Source organism: Gopherus flavomarginatus, chromosome 5 (assembly GCF_025201925.1).
Source record: "Gopherus flavomarginatus isolate rGopFla2 chromosome 5, rGopFla2.mat.asm, whole genome shotgun sequence".
NCBI lineage: Eukaryota > Metazoa > Chordata > Testudines > Testudinidae > Gopherus > Gopherus flavomarginatus.
The window spans coordinates 97,890,371-97,906,261 of NC_066621.1; the positions used below are offsets into that span (position 1 = coordinate 97,890,371).

At 46.9% G+C, this 15,891-nt stretch overlaps 1 protein-coding gene across 3 annotated transcripts in view; it reads right to left on the bottom strand.

The window, feature by feature from the left end:
• ITPKA (inositol-trisphosphate 3-kinase A) overlaps positions 1-15,891 on the bottom strand; it is a 54,565-nt gene that overhangs the window by 9,017 nt on the left and 29,657 nt on the right. For all 3 annotated transcript variants that reach the window (XR_007774631.1, XM_050954843.1, XM_050954844.1), the window contains exons 2-4: positions 8,700-8,796; positions 6,516-6,729; positions 3,836-4,040 (exon numbers count right to left, since the gene is read on the bottom strand). Coding sequence is in view for 2 of the 3 variants with exons in the window: in XM_050954843.1 (XP_050810800.1) it covers positions 3,836-4,040; positions 6,516-6,729; positions 8,700-8,796 (516 nt within the window). In the remaining variant the exon portion in view is untranslated. The remainder of the gene's footprint in view (positions 1-3,835; positions 4,041-6,515; positions 6,730-8,699; positions 8,797-15,891) is intronic.

The window sequence follows — 15,891 nt, forward strand, 5'->3', positions numbered from 1 at the left end:
ATGGAGCCATCAGCCCTGCAATTGATCACATTGTTCAGACTGTCACTTGGAGAGAAGATTCTTGCTTCTGAGGCTTGCAGGCACACAGATCAAGGGCCTTGTGCTCTAAGACAACCAAAAGGCTCCACTTATCTTTCCTGCCTCTTGCATTAGAGACAAATCCAATACTGCAGTGAGTTAATAAAGGGCTGAATAAATCTTTACTTATTTCAGGGATATGGGTATGGTGTAGGGAAAGAAGATGCTGTGGGGATGGATTAACCACAAGAGTAGGTACACAGTTCAACAGGAAGGAACATATGTAGTGAATCAAATCTCATTTGGGGGTCACTTAACCAAAGGGCCTCTATGTTTTCACACTCATTGGTTTTCAAATTATTGGGTGATTGTCTCTCAGCCACCACTAGATGGCATCACTAGTTCTCACAGACACACACACACACACACCCACACCCTTTCAAAATGGGAACCTATGAGTTTTACAGCTCTGGGGACATACAATACCAGGACTGCTCACTTATTTGAAAACAGAACTGGGATGTCACGTGATGTAACTGTGCTCCATATGACAAAGTTGTAGTTCTGTAACATTTATTTTATACCAGTCCTGGTATTTTTTACACACACACACACACACACACACACACGCCAAGAGGTTAGGGCTTGAGGTTGCTGGTAGTTGGGCAGCCTGTTGTCCAAATATTGACTTGCTGTGTAGCCTGCACAACACAAACCCTTGCCTCAGTTTCCCTATCTGTAAAATAGGATAATATCACCCAGCTAACTGCCTCATAGGGGTGTTGTGAAGATAAAAGTAACGCCTGTGGAGCTCTGCAAATATTTCATGCATGATTTAAGTGCTAAATATTGTGGTCTAGATTGTGCCATTACAATACTGCCCCACACCAGGAGAAACTCCAGACAACATTGTGCAGTGGCCCTTAGGGCGGTGCATCATACTTCCTCAGCCAGCCAGATCTGGAAGAACCTGCTCCAGGATACACGCTATCATTGAGCATTTCCTGTGCAAGAAAGGGACAGGCTCCTTGCTCCCTCTCTCAGTCACACACCAGGCCCAGGGTAATCTGCCCCTGTGAGTCACCTGCAATGTCTAGGAGGCATTGGAATGTCTGCAGAGAGGACACGTATAGAATGCTGATTCCATCACAGAGAAGAACTAAAGACAGAGACAATTAACCTGGCATCATTACTGGATGGCTAATGGGTTAGCGAGGAAAAGCCAAAACCCATCAGAAGTGCCCAAGAGGGCTGAAAGTTCCCACAAGCAGCTGACTGCAGAGTTTGCTTGACAGGAGCCTGCGTCAAGAAGCACTCATCACCCAGTTTGTTTTTGAGAAACAGTGCTCAGTCCCTGCAGGTCAGGGCTGTGGGGGCAGTGTGGAGAAGCACAGCATTCATGAGCTTAGCCCTCGTCCAGACTAACCCGCGGCATCGGCGGGTTAAAATCGATTGCTCGGGGATCGATATATCGCGTCTAGTCTGGACGCGGTGTATCGATCCCCGAGCGCGCTTACATCGATTCCGGAACTCCATCAATCCGAACGGAGTTCCGGAATCGACGCGGAGAGCCGCGGACATCGATGCCGCGCCGTCCAGACTGGTGAGTACCTCGATTTTAGAAATTCGACTTCAGCTACGTTATTCTCGTAGCTGAAGTTGCGTATCTAAAATCGATTTTAATTCCTAGTCTGGACGTGGCCTTAGATACCTCATTCATCCTATAATACTAGGAGAAAGGGAAAAAGCAGCCTAAGGAAGCAGAGAAAAAGGGATAATTAAGAGAGACTTTGCTGCTACACCTGTGTGACAAAGTGGGAATGTTCTTAATGTTTTCTCTGAGTGCTGTGTGGGTGCCTGAGTTTCCTCTATGCATTTCTCGAGAGTCTAGGGGTGTGAGACTGTTGCAGAGCCCTAGGGGGGCAGTGTGATGCTGTCTGCACAGAGAATGGCCAACACCCTCCCTCCTGGCAGCTGATGGCCTGGACCCCTCCTCTGCAAAAGGTGCCAACTGAAGTGTTGGAGAACAAAGAGATCAGGTGATCTCCTGGCCCAGGAGAGAGACAAAAGCCGACAGGAGGGGCGGGAGAGTTTTCAGTTTGGACCTGGCTGGGAAAATGGAGGGGAGCCCAAATGGAGTTCTGGCCTCCCTGGCTCCCCAAGATGGACCTGACTGAGGGGATCCTGTTGTCTGTACCTGCAAGACCTGTCTTGGACTGTGTTCCTGTCGTCTAAATAAACCTTCTGTTTTACTGGCTGGCTGAGAGTCATGGTGAATTGCAGGAAGCCAGGGGTGCAGGGCCTTGTCTCCCCCAAACTTCGTAACACCCTGTACCTATCTCATTCACCTGGGCTTCCAGCTCTGTTATCTGACCCTGTACATGTCAACAGGCTGCCAGAGAGCTGAAATGTGCTTTAGTAAAAATCCTGAAGTCAAACCAAGCAACTCTGGTAACTAACTCTTTATATGCAGTCAGCATCCCATAATGGACACTCATGTTACTTCGTCACTTTAAAAACAAAGTAACGTTAGTGCTTTCACTAGGAGCTGGAGTGAGTCTCCAGAGCCCACTCAGATGAAACATCATCCCAGACCACACCTCTCCAAAGCCGTAACAAGGAATTTTTGCACCCAAGGCAAGGGCCGGCTCCAGGCTCTTCGGCGGCAATTTGGTGGCGGATCCCTGAGTCCCTCGCAGAGAGAAGGACCCGCCACTGATTTGCCGCCAAAGAATGAAGTGGAGGTGGCAATTCGGTGGCAGGTCCTTCCCTCCAAGAGGGACTCAGGGACCCGCCGCCGAATTGCCACTGATCGTGGTAGACCTAAGCCCCTCCGCTTTGCACGCCCAAGGCAAGTGCCTCACTCACCTCACCCTTGTTACGGCACAACTGTCCATAGGAAAGAAGTCAAACTAGGCCAGATAAGACCAGACCAACCTTGGGAGGAAAAGCCAAATCCATACCAGCTGGGTGGAGAAGCCAGCAGAGGCCTACCTACGGGTCAACCCTCAAGCAACCCTGACAGCTATCTCCAGTATCCGAAGGTCAGGATGGAGCCCTGTATTTTGCAGGTGGTTACTAATGAGACTCTGAGGCGGGATTTGCCCATGTGATGTACCCATTCAGGGTATGGGTAGGGCAAACAGGCCTGAAAAGTGAAGATCGTTGGAAGTTTTCTGCAACACTGAAGTAACATCATGAGATGTAAGGACCAACCCCTTCTTGCCCAAGGAGGACTGGAAGAGGGGTTAGAGCTGAGGTCTGAACATTTGGGGTTCTGGGTCTATTGTGATTCCCCTTCTCCACATACTGGATATCTGCACAAATTGAAAGCGATTTGCCTAGATACTGAGAATGCTACATGATGTTTCCACATTGCTTCAGAAATGTGCAGGGCTGGAATAAATCTGTTTTACTTCAATTCAGTCAGAATAAATCTGTGCACTCCCAGGATGGCTACTGGGTAAAGGTGAGTAGGAGGAGGGGATTATTCCACCAGTTCAGAATTTCCCCTTATCAGTTTCACTTTCTGTCTACACCATGATGTAGCTATTTGGTTTCTTCTCTCAGTGTTCCTGCTGCTGTTCTTAGAGCAGTTAGTGTGTTCAATGGGTTTCACATATTTCTTGCTTCACAATGTTCTTCTTATCATTGCCATAGAAGCTCTAGTCACAATCAAACAGACCACGCAGCTCCAGCTAGGAAGTCACATTGTCTTTTTGGAAACCAGGCTTATGACAACAAGTTGATTAAGCATCAAATCAGGCAAAGGAGTGAGTCCATTCAACAGGAAAGGACAGCAGTGGAAGTCGCTCACCTTAATCCCTTCTATCCTGAAGCCCAAGTTGGCACTGGAGCTGATGGTCTCTCTCCACTGCATGTAACGTGGCTTGGTCACAGCATGCTGCATGTTCTCCTCAGCTGTGGGCGCAAGAGGATCCACCTCAATCATCTTCTTGTACATGTCCTTACGCAGCTTTGGCTTCTCACGGGCTTTAGTCAGCTCCTCTTCCAGGTATGTCCTGCAAAACCACCAGCACCCAACAAGACAGTGAGAACCCCCTTGCAATCTGAAACAATAATACCACCTTGCATTTTGCCGCCATCTTCCAGCATGGGATCTCAAAGCACTTTACCAGCGATAACGGACTAAGCCTCACTCATTACATTCCAGCGAGGAAGCTACTTTTCATCACCACCCCCATTTTACAGATGATGAAACTGAGAAACAGGGACAAAGTGACTTGCCCAAAGTGACTTAATGAGTCTGTGACATAACCCAGGACGTCTGATTCTCCATTTTTGCTCTAATTACATCCTTACCTATAACTAAATCCTACAGCCCTCCCCTGGTTATAGGGATCGGGAGAAACACTGGATTCCCATTCTGCACCATGACAAAGGAAAGCAAAGCTCAAATAGACCAGCGGTAGTAAACCCAGGACTGAATGACCCTGATGGAGACTGAATGCCTCTCTCAGCTCAGGAGAGAGGAAAAAACTAACTCCAGGCATGGCTACTTTTTGAGGCCCCTGAAGCCTTGTGAGGCTACACACCCCACACATTGCACAGAACAGGACAGAAAATAACCCTGCAGTTGATTAAAAAGAGAAAACATGTAATGCAAATTATCTGCTGGACCAGAGCTCATAGCAAAGGGTGGCCCAGGGTCAGATTGAGAGGGTGGGAGGGGATGGGGGAAGCTCTGCCCATGTGAGTTACCACTCACTGTCGATTTTGCAGTTATTCAGAACAGAATTGTGCGTGCTTTCTGAGCTCCAGTGGGTTGCTTGAGCTAGTCTCTCCCTCACTGGGACTTGAATATGCCCACTAGCTCTTCTAGGCTCCTTGACTACGGAGAAATAAGTGGCAGCATCTCCCAAACGCCACCCCTGTGGGTCACTAAAATGACAGTCACCTTGTGCAGTGAAGACATAGCCTGTTAACCCAGGTGATTGGCACCCCAGTCTGAGCACCCGGGTTAGCCTCCCCCTCGTGAAAGCGTTCTTAGAGCAGAGCCCTTCTCATGTTACTGCATCCTCAGAAGTTTCTGCACTTGCCCGGGTGTGTCTGGGGGCATATCACCTGGTTCTTTGTGAGGAGATGCTCCAGGATTCTTCCCCAGTATTTGTGGGAGAACCTGTCTGTTCTGGGGGGGGAGGGGGGGGGCGGGAGGGGCGCATAGGAAGGCACTGAAGGGATTTAGCCGGCATCCTTACTACAAAGTGGGCAGGTTCCAGCCCAAGATAAAGTGGAGCTCGGACTTTAACCCCCAGCCAAGTAAGCTAGCATGATCTTAAAAGCATCACCAACCCCACATTTGCTGGGTTTACTGGGTAAATGGGAGTGGGGGGTTGGGCTGAGACCTGGATAAAAGCCTAAGCTAATTGTGCAGCGAAGACTTTCAGAGTAAACTATGCAGAGCTGGGCACAATTTCCGTCCTGTCTATACTAGACTTTTTTTTTAAATCTTGAGTTAACTGACTAAAAGTTTACATGAGATACTTAACATGCTTGTTATGGCTCATATGGACACTCCCTCTGCATTAAGAACTTGAGTTCACTGACAATTAACTCCAGGTAAAGAAGTCTAGTGAATCATCTGAGTCACCCGTTCACTGAGATGCATGGGACAGTTCACACTTCTCAGAGTCATTGTTCCAGGCTCTCTGCAGACTTGTTCATTTATTGGTGAGGCTTGGTCCATATTTTTTGAGGTTTTCTTCACAGCCACAACAACAACTAGACACTTAAAAATGCAAGCACAGATTCTGGAGAACAAGACAGCAGAAACAGAGAGGTGGTTACCAGACCCTGACTATTAGTCCTGTTTTCTCAGCCAGGAATAGCTGTACTCCCAGGACTCACTGGCAGCTTTGGAGAAGAGATGTCAGGTTACAATTCAGTTATCCATGTTTGGGAAGGGAATTTGACGCTTGATTTTTGAGCGATGTTTTGTACTCAGAATGGTTAATAAACTGGCCATAATTAAGCTATGTCACATGGGTTGTTTTTTTCTTTACTCTCCCTAAGTCAAGTCCTATCAGGCAGGTGCTAAGTAAGCTCACATCAATGCGCCCCACTAAATAAGTCAGACTTGACCAAGATAGCATTTAAGGAGGAGGAGGTGGTCAGCGTCCAGAGGCCAGGTAGGTCACACTACTCCAGGAATGACCCCACCCTTGACCTGGGTAGGGCCACCCTATGTACAGACTAACGCGGTTACTACTCTGAAACCTATGTGAGGAATCATCCTCCTTATGAGCTTCAGGAAATCTTCCAAGCAGAGATTTCCCACTGCACCAACGTCCATGTGATGTGTTTTGGGAATGACACCAACTAACTCATGTCACTAGTATGCCCTCTGCCCAGGCTTCAACCTGAGTCCCCAGAAATGAGTGCTTCATCCATCATGCACATCACCCCCAGCCCACCCATTCCCCAAATTAACCACATGTACTGTATATAGAAATCAGGATCCTTTTCATGTCTCCCACCTGATCCCCATCTTACAGTCCATGACACAAGGCCCTTCAAAGTCAGCGAGCAAGTCATCCAGTTGAATGTATTTCTCGCCATCTCTCTCTACCACCCCATGGAAGGCAGGGACACAGGAGCGCAGAGGATCTTTCATCAGCAGCTCAAAGCACTCCTTTTCATTCTCAGAGAAGCGCTTCAGAATCGTATCGCTGTCAGCTGCCTTGAAACTCCCTGCAAAAATCGACACATGCTGATAAGGCCAGTCTTTGTAAGAGGGAAACACCTGCACTCCCCTTTCACTCACTTCACTCTCGTGCACCAGATAAAGAGTTCCCCTGAACAGGAAAGATAACACACTCCTTGTAAAAAATAAAAGCACCCAACGCAAACACAGCTATTGGCTGTGAAAGTCCATTTGGACAAGTTCCCATACAGGAATTTATTGCTCCAAGGAGTATGGCTGGGCCAAGTTATGTTTTTTCCATGCTAAAGTATTCATAAGAGAATTAACATATCTAGCTGTGTTAAAACCCACAGGAAGTATAATGGGCCAGACTGCATTAATATGCTGACAGCTGGGCTCTTTTTAAAACTATCCAATGTTTCCAGTATGGGCTGTGCTCCTGAAACCAGCCCAATGTCGTACCTGCAGTGCTTGCGAGTAGCAAGGTGGGGATCAGTTCCTGATCATTAAACAGCAGCAATCCACAGCCAGGAGCCAAACACTGCCTCTTTAATATATACATCCCCAACACATACACCTCCATCTACTGTAATTCCTTTGGAGCCTTGCTAATCTACAGGTGCAAAGTGTAGCTCAATTGTTTTACAACGCTGGGTTTGCATGGTATACAGTGTAAACTATACAGTGCTTTCAGGTAGACAGTGGAAGTGATTAGACTACAGCAGAGGAAGCCATGCTCCAGTCCTGCACAATGGTAATAACATCCGAGGAGAGAGATGCGTTAGTCCACATGGCCTGAAACAAACTTGGGCCCTAAAGTTAGAAGCTTAACACCAGCTCTGCCTCACTTTCACTCTTTATCACACCATGACCCTGCACATTCAGCCATTACACTGGTCCTTCTCTGATGTGCCCCAGAATCCTCTGCACCAGTGCATCAGATGAGGTGCCTGGTGTAATGCTGACCAGTGATTCAGTTCATGGAGAACTCCTGGAATCAGAGAAGACTAGCTGCAATGATGGGTCAAATCCACTTCCGGAAACCCAGATACAAGGGAACTGGAGCAGATTCATATCCCTGCTCCTTCTCCAGACAAGTGCTAGCAACCACTATACTGGCTCCTCCCACCCTCACCCCATCCAGATTGCTAACCACTGTGCTAGCACTTTGGGAGTAGGGAACGTGTAGGAATCAATTGAAACAAGAGAGAAGCAAATCTGATGGCACCTCCTTGTATTTTGCCTTATGAATAACCTAAAACTTGACCTAGGGGCACCAAAGTAGACTCAAGCTGCCTGAGCAGACCCCTCGCCTGCTCTTCCCACACTTGCACTGATGCACAAATGACACAGACTTTCAACACAAACACCCACATGCTGGGCTTTTCTTTACCACCAGGTTCATTTTCCTCTTGAGGTGTTAGATTCAGAGGTGGTTTTGGGATGGATTTAGAAATGCTCTCATCACCCTGGCTGAAACATACACACATGTGGAGATGAATCCTTCTTCCCACTGCAAACCCAGACACAACCCCCAGGTAAGATTGGGAGAGGCCGCTAATGGGTTCACTGGTTACTTGAGTGAGGAATGAGACAGCAGAAACATTTTCCTAATCGACTGGGGAGGCAGCCGGGCTCCAATTTCCCCAGCCAGTCTCTTCCTGGTTCTTCCCTAATACAGATTTTCCCCATACCACCTTCTAAGGAATGCTTTATGTGGCCACTCCTTTCAGCCTGACTTTTCCCCAAATTACTGGCTTGCTCTCCTCCAATCCTGAGGTCTGACCCCACCCACTTGAGAACAGATTCTTCTACTCTGCAGAGGCACGTGGTGTCCAGACACGGCTGGCTTTCCCTGAACTGAACCAACCACCATATTACCCCATCATGACCGAAAAGAGCCTCTTCACAAAATCCCCATTCATACCAATTGAAGCTTCAGGAAGATTTGAAACCAGGCTGCTGTCTGACATCCTCCTGGTTCCAGAGCCAAATGACCTGAAATTGCACCTCTTACCTGTGTGCCCAGCCAGCTGCACCCATGAATAGCGCTTCTTGAAGGGGCTGATGACTGGCAAGTTGACCATCGTTTTAATTGTATGCCATGATTTTTTCTGTAATATAGAGAAGAAAAACAATTAAACAGGGCAACCTCTGAAATGCCCCTGCACCCACAATGTGCCAAGCAATCCGAAACATGTGCACTCAGCTCCACTCAGGGCCGGCTCCAGGCACCAGCTTATCAAGCAGGTGCTTGGGACGGCCACACCGGAGCGGGCCAAACTTGCAGATATTCAGCAGCAATTTGGCGGAGGGTCCCTCACTCCCGCTCGGAGCGAAGGACCTCCCGCTGAATTGCCGCAGATCGCGATCGCGCTTTTTTTTTGGGGGGGGGGGGAGGGCGGCTGCTTGGGGTGGCAAAACCCCTGGAGCCGGCCCTGGCTCCACTGCCCTCTGCCTGCTCCATAAGTGTCATAAATGCCCAAGGTAGATCTGGCCTACACCCAACATGATCACCACTGAAGAGATGGATGTCAAGCTGTGTGGGCTATTAAAGATACTTGATTAACTTTAAAAATAAAAATGACCCCTAAAATCCTGCTGGCCATAAGAAAACAGCCAGCAGGAAATTTAAAAGTGGCACTTTTTGATGCATATGGCATAGGCCTGTAATTCGCTGCATGGGTAAACCAAGGGTATGTCTACACTGGAAAAAAAAAATTCCTACGCTAGTAAATCTCAGAGACCAACTCACTCAACCTCATGGGGTTTGAGCTACACAGCTAAAAATAGCAGCATGCCAACAGGAGCCCAGGCTCTGAAACCCAGTGAGAGGGGTTGGGTCTCTGAGCCGGGGCTCAAGTCCATGTCTGAACGTCTAGACTGCTATTTTTAGCCCCTAGGCTGAGCCCCCTAAGCCCGAGGCAGTTGACACAGACTCTGATGTGCTTTGTGTGCCTTAACGTGCCTTGAGTGCCTTAGAATCATAAGATTGGAAGGGACTTCAGAATACCATCTAATCCAACCCCCTGCTCAAAGCAGGATCTTATCCCCAACTAAATAATCCCAGCCACGGCTTTGTCAAGCCTGACCTTGAAAACCTCTAAGGAAGAAGATTCCACCACCTCCCTAGGTAACACATTCCAGTGCTTCACCACCCTCCTACTGAAAAAGTTTTTCCTAATATTCAACCTAAGCCTCCCCCATTGCAACCTGAGACCATTACTCCTTGTTCTATCATCTGGTACTACTGATTCATTCTAGATTCATTCTCTTTGGAACTCCCTTTCAGGTAGTTGAAAGCAGCTATCAAATCCCCCCCTTTCCTCATAAGTCATGTGCTCCAGCCCCCTAATCATTTTTGTTGCCCTCTGCTGGACTCTTGCCAAATTTTTCCACATCCTTCTTGTAGTGTGGGGCCCAAAAGTGGAGGCCTTACCAGTGCCAAACAGAGTAGAATGATCACGTCCCTCCATCTGCTGGCAATGCTCCTACTTATACAGCCCAAAATGCCGTTAGCCATCTTGGCAGCAAGGGCATACTGTTGACTCATATCCAGCTTCTCGTCCACTGTAACCCCTAGGTCCTTTTCTGCAGAACTGCTGCCTAGCCATTCAGTCCCTAGTCTGTAGCAGTACATGGGATTCTTCCTTCCTAAGTGCAGGACTCTGCACTTGTCCTTTTGAACCTCATCAGATTTCTTTTGGCCCAATCCTCTAATTTGTCTAGGTCCCTCTGTATCCTAGCCCTACCCTCCAGCATATCTACCACTCCTCCCAGTTTAGCACCATCTGCAAACTTGCTGAGGGTGCAATCCACACCATCCTCCAGCTCATTAATAAAGATATTGAGCAAAACCGGCCCCAGGACCGATCTGTTGGGCACTCCACTTGATATCGGCTGCCAACTAGACATGGAGCCATTTATCGCTACCCATTGAACACAAGGATCTAGCCAGCTTTCTATCCACCTTATAGTCCATTCATCCAGCCCATGCCTCAGTATTCTTGCCAGCAAGTTAAAATCAAACGCTTTGCTAAAGTCAAGGAATGACATGTCCCCTCATCATAGAAGGCAATTAGGTTAGTCAGGCATGACTTGCCCTTGGTGAATCCATGCTGACTGTTCCTGATCACTTTCCTCTCCTCAAAGTGCTTCAGAATTGATTCCTTGAGGACCTGCTCCATGATTTTTCCAGGGACTGAGGCGAGGCTGACTGGCCTGTAGTTCCCTGGATCCTCCTCCTTCCCTTTTTTAAAGATGGACACTACATTAGCCTTTTTCCAGTCATCCGGGACCTTGCCCATTCACCATGAGTTTTCAAAGATAATGGCCAGTGGCTCTGCAATTACATCCACCAACTCCTTCAGCACCCTCGGATGCAGCACATCCAGCCCCATGGACTTGTGCTCATCCAGCATTTCTAAACAGTCCTGAACCACTTTTCTCCACAGAGGGCTGGTCATCTCTTCCTCATATTGTGCTACCCAGTGCAGTAGTCTGGCAGCTGACCTTGTTCGTGAAGACAGAGGCAAAAAAAGCATTGAGTACATTAACTTATTCAACATCCTCTGTCACTAGGTGCCTTAACGTGCCTTGTGTGGTCGCAGGGCAGCGCTGGGAGAGTTTCGCTCTAAAATAAATAAATAAATAAATAAAAAGCCCACCTCCACGAGGGGCGCAGCTCCCAGTGCCAGTGTACTGTCTACACAGGTGCTTCACAGTGCTGAAATTTGTTGCACTCAGAGGGGTATTTTTTCACACCCCTGAGCGAGAAAGTTGCAGCGCTGTAAATTGCCAGTGTAGACAAGCCCTAAGACTCACTGATGGCGGGGGGGGGGGGGGGGGGGAAGGATAGCTCAGTGTTTTGAGCATTGGCCTGCTAAACCCAGGGTTGTGAGTTCAATCCTTGAGGGAACTGGGGTAAAAAAGTCTGTCTGGGGATTGGTCCTGCTTTGAGCAGGGGGTTAGACTAGATGACCTCCTAAGGTCCCTTCCAACCCTGATATTCTATGATAGGGGTTGCCACATAGATATAGCCAGACACACACCAGGTCTGCTCAAGCTAATGCCTAAAAATAGCAGTGTGGACACAGCACCATGGAAGTCAGGCTAGCCAGCATGTTGGGCTAGCTGCTCCGAATACATATCCAGGGGGTTGAGCAGGATTATACTCAGGGGGTTAGTCTGAGCCACCATCCACACCACACTGCTATTTTAAAGCACTCATTCAAGCAGAGCTAGTGCATTTCTACCTATGTGCACTGGGAATTACACTGCCCAGTGGCTATGTAGAAGTACCATAGCGTGAGAACCACATTTTGCATAGGATGCAGATGCTCTTGTGAGTACATATGTATTCATACTCCTGCACACCTGAGAAATGGACACAGGAGGCCTAACACTGTAAGCACCACCATCTCTCACAGGCCTTCTGGCTTGTCTCACAGGCCTCATCCTAACGAGCAGGTGTCATCCGCAAAGTTTCAGAGGCACAGCTACCCTTATTTCAGTTCTGGGGCTGCCAATCTCCCTCTGGCACCCACTTAAAGTAGGATATAGAATCTTTTCCAGGTTGTGGAGTTTTTCCTTCTTCTCCCTCTCCCCCAACCTTGTTACATTTTAACAAGAGCAGTCATTGCTACTGCCACCTTGCTCTGTCACCTCTGTGCAGCTGCTCTGTTTGAATACTATAGCAGGCAGAAGGGGAAACGCAGCAGCTGCTGAGAAACAGCTGCTGAGTGGACGATCAAACGAAAATAGCCTTTAAAAAGAGAAGCCAAAAAGGTCTCACCCTCTGGAACTGAAACTGAGGTGAGTAAGAATAATAATCCATCATAACATTTACACATTTATATAGCACTTTTCATCCTGACGGATTCCAGAGTACTTTGCAAACAAGATGCACAGGAATCATTTCATCCAACACTGAAATGCATCCACTGCAGAAGTTGGACACAGCAGCTGTTTAACAACCCACAGCAAATCTATACAATATATGCTACTCAGCCTTTTGACTAAGATCAAGTGTAGCCTAAGCTTTGGGTGTGATGTTTTTTCAGATGGCTCCCAGTGACTTCAGTGGAAGCAGATTAGGTCTATGCCAAACACTTTGGAAAATCCTATCTTTAATATCTACTGTATCCTCTATCAGGGGATTTTAGCTTACAGTTGCAGGGGAACTGATCCATCTCTAACTTCTATGATCCGAGGAAGTTAAGAATACAAAAACTGACACTGCAGAAAAAAAGTCTGTAGGCAGAATGTACTTCAACAGCAAAATTTAGCCTGCCCATCATTTTCCACACATGCTCTTTTATCTTATTTATAATAAGGTCTTCTTTACTTATGTTGGTCAGCATGTGAATAAGAAAACACTATGGATGACTTACAAGTGCAGCAGGAAGTAATGTTGGTGATGCAGTAAGTGACATTTTCTTCAAAGGGTTTGCCTACACAGGAAAATTATACCAGTCTAAGAAAAGGTATGGATTTAAACACTACAGTTATACCAGTATAACACACACACCACAGACCTCTTATTCCAGAAAAAGAGAGCCCTTTCCAGGTTAGCTTATGTTGCTTTGGTAGCAGTTTAAGCTAAGCCCCACTTATTCAGAAGAAGTGTGTCCACACGGGGAGTTACATTGGCATAACAATAATGATTTAATTACGCCGGTATAATAGTAAAGTTACCCACATAGCAAGTCTTTAGTCAGTACTAAAGAAATGTTCCAGATTGATGTTAAGGGATTAGGGTGACCAGATAGCAAAAAAATCAGGACAGGGTAGGTTGTAATAGGCATCTATGTAAGACAAAGCCCTGAATCAGGACTGTCCCTATAAAATTGGGACATCTAATCACCCTAGAAGGAACATGGTGTTGCTGGAGGTGGTGTTCTCTCTCAGAGGATACATAAAACTGAGGTCTTGGACATTTCGGATCATGAAAAATCCAACAGCACTTAATGCAAAAGCAGGGATATTATCCAAACTGGAATTTAGCTAGGACACTCTGCAAGTCTAAATTCCCTTGCAATTTCCAGTGGATTTCATGTTCTTCATTATTTGTCCTAAACTATTCTGTAGCATTATGGTGTTTAACAGCTGCTGGACTTCCTCCCAGAGGCGGCTGCACTGCAGTGGTAGGGAAAATTATTCTTATATACAATTTATAAACTGTTGTGGAATCCTTCTGAATCAAAGGTACTATGTAAAGTAAAGACGTCTGATATCCTTCTTCAAGTACACAATATAGTATCTTTTTCTGTAGAGTCTACTTTCTAGCTTTAGCGGATAACAGAAACTCTCTCTCAAAACAGTAACTACTCTTCTGTTTTCATTAAACATGGCCAAGGTCCTCAAATTACCAAACAAGCAGTCAAAAATCAAAAGGGTCAGAAGACTCCCTTTGATGCGGCTTATACAGAAATCAGGCTTTTCAATCCTCCTTAGCTTTCAGTGTAGAGCTCCCCCTTTCTTATCTCATCCCTCAATGAGAAATCAGCTGTGCCCTGCACCCCTACCATATAGATCACATACTCATCTTAATATCCAACCTCTAACATTGAATGCTGTCTGCTAATGATTCATAATACACATTGTATCCAAAAACATTGAGAAGCAGAGCTTTTCTAGGAATGCACGTCAGCTTTCAATGTACACAGCACATTCCAGTGGCTTTCTCTCCTCCTCCCTCCCACCCAGCCTGAAGCAGTTACAGTGAATGCTTGCGTTGTGGGTGTGAAAGAGACACAGCAGGCCAAATTCAGCCTTAACATCAGCAGGCATAGCTCCCATTGACTTCAACAATAACTGCACCCACTTAGACTAAGGCAGATTTTGATCCGATGTGTTAGAGATGCTCCTGGAGCAGGGGCGGCTCAATGTTTTTTGCCTCCCCAAGCACAGCAGTCAGGCAGCCTTCGGCGGCGCAGCGTTGCTGCAGTCAGGCAGTGTTTCTGTGAGTGATCTGCTGGTCCGGCACCTTCGGCGTACCCACCGCCAAACTGCCACCCTCACAGCCACCAGCAGCCTGCTCCCCACAGCTTGCCACCCCAGGCACATGCTTGCTGCGCTGGTGCCTGGAGCTGCCCCTGTCCTGGAGTAAGCATTTGCCTTTCAATTTCTCAGACACTGCACAGACACTTCCCTCCGAAAGAGAAAACATGGCGATCAGGCCATCAAGGAAAGGCCTGCTGCTCTGGAATCCAGAGTGGTCCCTGGATGTTACTATCAACAGGGGTTTCCACAGATGAACTCTCCCCTCTATCCCCCATTGGAATTTCTAGAGTCCAGCCTCACTGACGTGTCTCTGCTGGCAAGCAATAAGGGTTGACTGCTCTTGGAGTAGTGCTGTTAGGAGGAGGATGAGCAGAGTGTGGGTCTGTTGGGGGAAGAATCTTTCTCACTTCTATTTCTAAAGCAGGATCTCCTCCTCTTTGTCAGCAATGGTTTATTAGTTTTCAAAGTGCAGCTTCATACAGCAATGGGAAAGGGGATTGTAGCAACTGCTTAACACGTGCTCTCTTGCACTATCTATGCTCCCTTATCCCTCTGTTCTTCTAGGTACTTAATCAGTATTCTATGCCACCTGTACACATCAGAGATGTTCCAGTTTCCCTACCCCTCTATGACCTGAAAAAGGGAAATCCTGACTCCACTGATCTATATTGATCCCATGAGGTAGATAAAAATGACTCATCAATAAATTAAAAGCCCCCAAAAACCAACATTAGAATTGGCATCTGTGAAATAATTAGCTACTCCCGTAGGGGGCCTAGATAGCCCTAAGCAGAATGCATGGTAAAATGGAGGGAAATTCCACATAAAAGTTTGAATTTTTTTCCATTTTTCAATCAATTTGAAACTTCCCAACCAGATCTAGTACCTAAGCAAGTTAGTCACAAGCAACACACAAGAGTTGGTAACTAAAGCAGTAGATCCATGATACAATTAAGTTCCACATCTTCAGCAGACTGATCTTACCAAAACTTAGCATGGTGATAGTAAACTTTAAAAATGGGGATTTGAAAAATAAAAAGGAGGAAGCCAGTCAAGATGACTCTAAAGGCAAACATGAGGACATTATAATTCTTAGACTCAGCATTGAAGCTACTGAGGAAACCCATAACAGAGACACAGATGGTATGCAAGATAGGAAGAAGGTAAAGAAGGGAAAATGCCATCTCATATCAGTATCAAGCATG